Source organism: Osmerus mordax, chromosome 11 (assembly GCF_038355195.1).
Source record: "Osmerus mordax isolate fOsmMor3 chromosome 11, fOsmMor3.pri, whole genome shotgun sequence".
NCBI lineage: Eukaryota > Metazoa > Chordata > Actinopteri > Osmeriformes > Osmeridae > Osmerus > Osmerus mordax.
Genome location: NC_090060.1, coordinates 7,319,750 through 7,329,019, shown reverse-complemented (window position 1 = coordinate 7,329,019; position 9,270 = coordinate 7,319,750). Strand labels below are relative to the sequence as shown.

The 9,270-nt window shown below is 48.2% G+C and overlaps 1 protein-coding gene across 1 annotated transcript; it reads left to right on the top strand.

The window, feature by feature from the left end:
* Positions 1 to 6,011: 6,011 nt before the first annotated feature.
* Positions 6,012 to 9,249, top strand: oafa (OAF homolog a (Drosophila); the record flags this gene model as incomplete). Its single annotated transcript, XM_067246316.1, is given in 3 exon segments — positions 6,012 to 6,146; positions 6,317 to 6,497; positions 7,526 to 9,249. Coding segments are annotated over 3 exon segments (591 nt in total), but the record flags the coding sequence as incomplete, so codon positions are not given.
* Between the last annotated feature and the right edge of the window lie 21 nt (positions 9,250 to 9,270).

The window sequence follows — 9,270 nt, the reverse complement described above, 5'->3', positions numbered from 1 at the left end:
ACATCACCAGAATAGCTGGTTTCCATCAGCGAAGGAATGTCAGACAGAAACCTCACATTCTCCTCAGCGTTGCAGGGTAACCCCTCTCTCTCTCTGTGTGCCTTCTGGCTCGGCTCACTTTACCTCATCTGGTTGGCCTGTCTTGACTCTGGTTGCAGGGTGTTGTGGGTAATTGAGTTTTATCTGTCAGTGTCATCATGCCCACAGAGACAGTCAGGTGTGCAGCAACACACACACACACAGTAAACCAGTAGTCTCTTCAACACAGACAATTGCGGTCTTGAGTGAAAGAGCTCCATATCTTCTCTTACGAACCCTCTTCTTCATACCAGCATTTAGAAAGGTGTAGCCTTTCAGGGCTTGTTTTTCCCCCAGGCTGGTTAAGACTCAGACCCCTTCACAGAGTCTGAACCCTCATCAGAGACAGAGGCGTGGAACGGGGAGAGAGAGGGATGGAAGGAGGAAGGCTGGAATGGAGAAGGGAAGCAGACATGATGGGAAAGTGAGGGGATGGGGGGAACTATAGAGAAGGAGGGGGTGGAGGAGAGAGGGAGGGCTGTCAGTCTCTCAGAGTTCTTTCCCAGTAGGACGCATACGTGAGCCCTCCCAGGTTCTCTCAAGATCTCCCAGGATCAGTCCAGGACGAGGTCTCCTCTCAGCCCTGGTCCTGTCACTCCCCTCTGCCCTCCCCTCTATCCCCGTGACCAGGCTGGGGGCAGCAGTGACCAGGCTGGGGGCAGCAGTGACCAGGCTGGGGGCAGCAGTGACGAGGCGCTTGCACTGACTTGCCTGGTTGAATTACACGTCAGTGTCTTGTCACACTTTACCAGTGAACCCATGTTGTGGAAATGCCATGCAGGTTGGAACACAGGGACTAGGGATGGGTATCGAGAACCGGTTCTTGTTTAGAACCGGTTCCCAGTTAACCGATTCCTTGGAATCATCAGCCAGATTCTTTAACGATTCTGACAACGGTTCTCTATGCCGTTGCGCATGCACAAACTTTTATAGTTTATTCAGACTGCAGCAAACATGGCAAAGAGGCAGAAGCGTTCTAAAGTTTGGTTGTATTTCACACGACAAAATGACAACAACGCCACTTGTAACGCGTGTAAAAAGTCTATTTCGTCGAAGGGAGGAAATACAACAAATATGAAGAAGCAATTGAACACACAGCATTGAATGAAGTTACTGGAATGTCATGTGTTCGATGCATGCTGCAGCGCAACTAACGTTCGCGCTTCATCTCTAACTATCCAAGGTAGAGCTAAACTCCTCAAAAGTGATCACAACCACTTATCACTGTGTGAAGCAATTTGCCTTTCTTGTGTATAGTTGATTAAGTTATCTTCTGTACTGTCGTTTAAAGAATACATTTTAGCTCCGGCATTCGTCTCCCATTATTGATCACTTCACGTTAATTATCGGAGGGCGTGTGTTATCAGCAAACGTTCGCGTTGTCGTGTTAACCCATTATTATACTGAGCATATTGATTTTTTATCCATTATTAAACTTAGCATTTTAATTGTTTAACAGAATGCCGATGTTTGACACTGTCATATTATATGATTTGACCTTGGCTGAAAATGGAAGATTCTATAGCTAAGCTAGCGTAGCTAATAGAAGTGTAGAAGAAGAGCAACTGAAAAATGTAAATGTGTATGTATACATACTGTATATGGTGTGCAGCATTATAGAAAATTAATGTAAATAAACCAGTTTGTGCTCTCCCCCCCCCCCCCTTGCCCAATAAGAATCGATAAGGAATCAAATCGATAAGCAGGAATTGATAAGGAATTGGAATAGTTAAAATCTTATCAATACTCATCCCTAACAGGGACACACATACACAGGCTCCTCCTACCTGGGGATGGGTGTATTTCAGGTCAGGCTGACTCATTGTGTGTCTGTGTGTGTGTGTGTGTGTGTGTGTGGGGGGGGGGGGGGGTAGTGGGACAGAGCTTAGAACTGAGAAGAATCTCAAGGCTTTAGGAAGAGACCACTGCTGAAATGTACAAGTCTCTGTCTCCCGTTCTCCCCCTCACCTCTCCTCCTCTAACCTAGCGCGGCTGATCCCTGTAGATCTTCTCCCAGATTGCTCCACATGGGTTGGTGTTGCGCAACGCTGCAGATCCAGGAAAGCCCAGGAATCATGGAGCCTATTGAGAAACCGATGGTATCTCCATGATGGATGGCTTGCATGTGTAGCGGGGAAATTAAAAGGACTGTGTAATCAGTAGGGACTCATGGATTGCGCCTTCAGTTGTGGGTGTTGGAAATGTATTTTCATGGTGCTTTCGGTTCAGTGGGGGGAGGGGGGTGAGAGAGTGGAGGATGGGGTTGGAGGAAGAAGTGAGAAAACAGTTGCTCATCACAAGTGGTGTCCGAGTTCTCAAGAAGAGAAAGAATATCAGGAGCAGTGCAGAGGAGGGTGGGTTAAGAACAGAGGGAGTGGGATAGTCTCATTCATATCCTCCCTTGTCCAGGTCACCATGAACACTAGCCAGGCAGCACCAGTTCTCTGTGTGATTTATCAGAGTTCATGGGAAAGAGGAAGGATTTTGAGTTTCAGTTCAGAGAAATCCACAGGAAGCACTTTTAAGTCAGAAAATACTGGAAGCGAAAACTATCTTTCTACGAAAAAAAATACTGTTCTCTGAGTGTGTGTGTGTGTGTCGGTGTGTGTAATCCTTTTTCCCTTCTGTTTGACTTTGGTGAAACTTTGTATTGTCTGTTGAAACCCCAAACCAGACACCTTTCAACAGCGGAGGGCTTAGTGCTTTCATTGGCCATTCTCCGGTGTTGTTTGCTAATTGGCTGGCTGCTGGGACAGCCAGGTGTGACCAAGGCCAATGAGAGTCCACATTCCTGTGCCTCTGCGACCTCCTGTAATTAACCTCTGTTCAAACATTCTCACATTAGATACTCTCTTCCAGCTGCCTTTTCTCTCTCTCTCTCTCTCTCTCTCTCTCTCTCTCTCTCTCTCTCTCTCTCTCTCTCTCTCTCTCTCTCTCTCTCTCTCTCTCTCTCTCTCTCTCTCTCTCTCTCTCTCTCTCTCTCTCTCTCTCTCTCTCTCTCTCTCCACACTCTACGGGACGGAACATCTGAGTGTTCTAATCTTGTTTTTAGATTTGAAATGGACTTGTTTTGTAATATAAATATCTTATCTAGTGACTTAATTTAGTGTTAAGTAAACAGCACGTTCATTTAAGAAATCTTTTCAAGTGAAATTCACTTACTGCACTGGCAGCTAAATGTACTTGTTTTAAGCATAAGAAAGCTCATAACTAATATTTTTGCACTTATATTTGGTAAGACATTTTTTGCCATATCAAAAGTTCTTTATTCCTCCTTTCTCAGATTCTAATCCAAACATCTCCCTCAGAGACTAACCCTGGCTGATCCCTCTGCTTCACTGCAGGGTATGTGTCCCTACCATAGACGCTTCTCCTCTCTCTCCGTCTTTCCCTCTCTCTTTCAGGCACCACTCCCCCTCTATCGCAAATTCTGGCACCAGAAGTACATCCTTGTCTCTCACAATCAGGAAGCAGAGTCGAGTCTCTCTCTCAGACAACAGAGACACCAGAGCAGAGCTGGAGTCTCTGTCTCTCAGACAGCAGAGACACCAGAGCAGAGCTGGAGTCTCTGTCTCTCAGACAGCAGAGCTGGAGTCTCTGTGAGTCAGTCAGCTGGCTGGTCAGAGGCCTGGCCCCTGCCTGTGCTGGCTTGGCTTTTCTAAGCATTTGTTTGTGCTGCGTCGGGCGGCCCTGGCACACCTACACAAGACCGGCTCTGACTGGGTAGGCGACTGTGAAACGGAATATTTATCACCCATTGGTTGTAACTGATTTGGAGTCAGTGTTGGTGGCTGTGTTCGTACTGTGTTTACTTAGCGAGAGAAGTTTGTTCGTCATCGCTTGGGATCCTTTGTTTTTCCTTTTGTGAAAATGTCATCCTCTCACTCACACACCCACACATGTAGACACACACACACAGCGTAAAACCACAGATCCCAAATGACTCATCAAACTGAGTCTGACCAGTGGGCCTCCATCCAGCAGCCTTATCAACAGACAGGGTCTTAGGGGGATTGGGGAACAGGAAGGAGGCCCTCCAACACACACACTCCCTCCCCAGCCATAGACTACATTGCCCTGAGGCTAGCCAGCCAGCCAGCCAGCCAGGCAGCCAGCCAGCCAGCCAGCCAGTGTTTGGCAGGGCCCCTACTCCAATGGAGTCCATTCTAGGACAGGGTTCATAATGAATAGCAGACAGGCCTCCATACAGTTTCAATGGGCTATCTCCTTAGGCAAGATTTACTGCTGTTTTTCGCTGGGCTTACATTAAGACCAGTCTAATGCAAGAGTTACTGCTGTCTCTCTGTTTGTCACTGGGCCCCACATTCAGACCAGGCTAGTGCATGGAGGACTTGGGAGTCAGGTGGCTGAGTGGTGAGGGAATCGGGCTAGTAATCCGAAGGTTGCCAGCTCGATTCCCGGTCATGCCAACTGACGTTGTGTCCTTGGGCAAGGCACTTCACCCTACTTGCCTCTGGGGAATGTCCCTGTACTTACTGTAAGTCGCTCTGGATAAGAGTGTCTGCTACATGACTAAATGTAAAATGAAGGAACTTGTGGTTGTAGAAAAACAGAACTGTGGAGAACACAGACGATCATGATGAAGCTGCTAGCCTGGGCCTCTTTCTGGTGGCTGGCGTTCGGACAGGGAAGCTCTCCCTTCTCTCCAATGGATGAGATTCTTCACGGATTATTTTGAAAATGTAGCTATTTGAGTTTAGCTGTGTTGCCAGTTGGATTTAATTGACATCTGGCTTGCTCTGTGTTTTGAAGAGCTTTCAGATGCAGAGCGTGGGCCTAACGTATGCATCATCCGATCAGACCCACGTTCTTCCCTGGTACAGGAAGTGGTTAACCATAAATACATTTGATTGTCAGAGTGTGTGTGTGTCAGGCCAGTGTTAGTGGGTTGGCACCAGCTGTATGGCAGGAGGCAGTTAAGACTGCAACAAACACTCCTCCTCCTCCTGCTGGGTATTTATAGTACCCTGCATGGCATCATGTTTGTTTACACAAATCACACACATTGTCTGGAGGCACATGAACCACATTACAGACACACAAACATATGCTGTTTTCCTCTGTCCTCCCCAATCTCCAGAAGGACCAGTCCTCTCTTGTTTAATGGAAGGGATGGAAAGGGGCACGCAGAGGGCAAAAGGAGTGAGGGAGGGGGGAATGTGCACACACACACACAACACTCACTGCACTGCTCTGTTATAGAGAGCTACCTCCTGAGGTGCATGCTGGGACCTTCCCTGTAATTACACAGTAGTGCCCTGAAGCAGTCTCTGGGACTGAGGGGGAGGAACCCCCCAACCCCCCCCCCTCCCCACACACACACGCACACCAGACACACACACGTACACACCACATACACATACATACATTCTCTCATCTTCCCACCCTGAAACAAAGCACTGTGTTGGGGTGTCTTCTGTCTGGGAGGTCTTCTCTTCTCACAGAGATGTTTGTGTGTGTGTGTGAGGCAGGGCTGGAGCCAGGAGACTGTCAGGGCCAGGGAGAGAGGGGGAAGATGGAGGACAGGTCGTTGGCCTTGTTCTCCCAGCTGGAGCTTCCCATCATGCTTTGCCTGGCCTCTCTCAGAACCCGTCTTGTTCCCGGGGTCGCAGCCAGGGCTCTCGCTCCGTTGCCAATAGCAACAGAGCTGCAGAACTCTCCAGAATTTTCCTCTCCGTCAGGTTCTGTGTAAAAGCATGCAGTGTTGGGAGGAGGAAACCTGGGGTGTGAGGGGCAGTAAGGGGGTTGGGGGGGGGGGGGAGTCAGGTTACTGTAGTTCAGTACTGGAGTTAGCTAGCCAGTATCTATGATTTTTTTTCTTCTTTTCTGTCAATGGTCGAGCGTATCCTATCCAGATGCCCCTACTCTACCCCCTCCTCCCTGACCATCCTGGTCCTTGTCTGTGTCTGCAGGATGTGAAGATCTTCCGGGCGCTGGTCCTGGGGGAGCTGGAGCGAGGGCAGAGCCAGTACCAGACACTCTGCTTCATTTCACACCTGGGACACAACGAGATCATCCCCAGCGAGTCCATGGCCCGGCTCCGCCAGGTAGGAGGGGTGGAGGAGAGGGCGAGGAGGAGAGTGGAGAAGCACAAATTATGGGAGGGGAGGGAGGAGAGAAGGGAGGGACAGTGTACTGAAAGATCTCCTTGGAACCAGTGAGAAGGACACCTGCACGTACCGGAGCGCTGACTGAGTTTGACCTTCTGATTGGACAGAAAAACCCTCACGCCATACGGCTGGCAGAGGAGAGGCGTGGCCTGGAGCAGCTGGTGATGGGCGTGGCTGTGAACGTGAGCCGGGTGGCTCAGCTGAGTGGACACATCCACGACATGTGCAGCGAGGCGCGAGAGGCGCTGTATACCCGCGAGGCAGACGCACAACACTGGCAGGACAGAGGTGAGACCATGGCTGGCTGGCTGGTTGGCTTGCTGGTTGGCTTGCTGGCTGGCTGGCGGGTTGGTTGTCTCACTATCAGTCTGTCTCTGTCTAACCCATCTTTCCTTACTCCCTTCCTTCCTTCATCTTTATCTTTTTTTCTTGCTCATTGCTTTCTTGAGTTTCTGCCTCCCTTTCTCAATCACACACTCACACACTCTCCATCTCTATCGGACTCGTCTGTATCTGTCTGACACTCTGTTTCCATCTCTGACACCTTCGTTCGTCTCTGTGGTGCAGTGGGATTTGATCTCATCCACTCAGGGCTACTAGAGAAGGCCCCCTTTTCCCTTCCCCCCCCCCTCTGAAGCCTGTCTGGTCTGGCCACTCTCTGGATAAGATAGAACCTTGCTCTACTTCTCATACTGAATCCCTCTATCCCTCGCTCTATTTCCTTTCACATACATATATCTCTTACTTTCTGCCTTTCTTTCTTACTCTCTCCCTCCCTTTTTTCTCCCTTTCTAACCTTTTTGTCTCTTCCTTGCTCTGTCTTTATCTCCCATATATCTCTCTTTCTCCCCTTTTCTCACTCCCCCCTCACCCCCTTCTCTCTCTCTCTCTCTCTCTCCCTCTCGATCCTGCCAAGCCAACACAGTCCTACTTCAGTTCCTCTCAGTTCTGAAACGTCAGAGATTATGTAACCTAACTTGAAGTCAAACATTCTCTGTACTTCCTCTAAGAGCCCCTTGTGTTTGAGTGCATGCTTGAGCGCGCCGCTGGGTCATAAACAGCACAGGGTCAGAAGTCAACAAAGAGATCATGTCCAGGAGATAATGTCACAAATATAGAGGTGAAAGCATCATAGGTGACGATAATAACGACAGAACCATGAGACAGTGGAAAGGAGAAGAACATGACAACAGCATACTTGTCAATAGGGGGACAGTTCTGTCATAGGAGACACTTTCCTGTATGTGACAACATGATATATTATATGTTAATTGTTGAATTGGCGGCTTCATTTATTTGGTGCATTCCTCCCTCAGGTGTGGAGGGCTCTGTGTTTGAGCTGCTGCCCCAGGGGTCGGAGGCCACGCCCCTGCCCACCTGCCGCTCGACCAGTGACCCGTGGCAGGCCTGCACGTGCAGCTACAGCCTGCGTCTGGAGTGGTACCCCTGCCTGCTCAAGTACTGCCGCAGCCGGGACACGACGGGCCGGGCGAGCCCCTACAAGTGTGGCATCAAGAGCTGCAGCAAGGGCTACAGTTTCACCTACTACGTCCCCCACAAACAGCTCTGCCTCTGGGATGAGGAGACCTAACCTGGGGCGGGGACCGGGTCTGGGGCATGTTGTCTGGGGGTCTGACCATGCCTCCCCTCCCCTCCTCCCCCCAACCAACCATGGTCTTTCATAGACCAGAGACGCCTGCTTGCTCCTGTGAGGACCTACACACAACTGTCTCACAGCCTGCTGGCTCTCCTGCAGCTCGCTGTCTTCCTGACATTCATACCACAATGACCACTTCCTGCTTATCACCTGTGCCAATGTGGGAAATCGAATGGGAGATGCTGACAACATCCTGCCCCAACCAGGAAGTGGAGGTGTATTGGACAGTGCAGCTTCCTGTACGTGTGTGGCCAGTATAGGAAGTGAACTGGCGATAGAACAATGTCTCTGTTGCCTGCCAAAGCAAACCTGGGGAAGAACTTGTCTGGCGTTTGCGTAGCAACTCATACAGCTGCAAAACTGATCTGCTTCAATGCTGCCATTATTTATTATGTTGCAAAGTGAAATTATCAAAAAGCCTAGGTGAGTTGTGATATACTTAGAACTTTAGCTCATGATGATGTTGGTGTCCCTGACTAGTCAGTTAGAAAGCAACATGTCTACAATATCTGTTTTACTGGGCATTGTACACAGATAGTTGCTGCTATGTGGATATAGGCGTAGTGATTGGACAGTGGAAGGAGACTTTGCTGTGTGGTGAACCAAGGATGTGAGACTGTTTAAAAAGGTGGACCAGTTGATGCCAGTGATCCAAGTGTTATTGCAGAGTGATTAATCAGGGTTTAACAGATTACCTATCAGTCATAGATTGAATTTACTTTTCTCATGTCTAGTAACCTAGTAAAGACCTTGATTAGGTCGTTGTTGTTGTTATGGATGTGAAAGTTCACACGTTGAAGAATGGAAAAGGGCTCATTCATTCTGAAAGGTTTGTGTGATGTGTGTACACAACAATACTGCCACCCTCTGGTCACTAATGGGCTGTCATGCAAAACTATCAAACTGAACGAATGTGAACTAGCCTACAGCAAACTTATTATTCGCAGTACATTTCTACATTTCACACCCTTGCCTCAACACAACCTCAGTTTAGTCATAGGCTTGTAATATAGATGATTAGCAGTATTGCTGACAAAGGACCAAATACAGACTCAGTCAGTTGTCTCTAAAGTGAGGATTCAACAATGAAATCTATATTTTTTACTAACTTTTTTTGTAACACAGTTGATGACTTGATGTTTGTATTTTTTGTTCTTTTTTATGCCATATTATTGTTTGGCCATTTCAATCTCCTATAATCAAGTGCCTTAACATTTTGTCTGTTTTTGCTACAGTCCTAGAATAAAATATCATCATATTTTTATATTAAAGAGTTTTGTATGTTTTGCAAAGTGTGTAATTCCAGAGTAAAAATGAAGAACTGATTTACAATCCAAAACGTTTATATTGTCTTAAGGGATTCAATAAAGTGTCTCAATGCACTGCACTTGTGGCTCTCTTGAC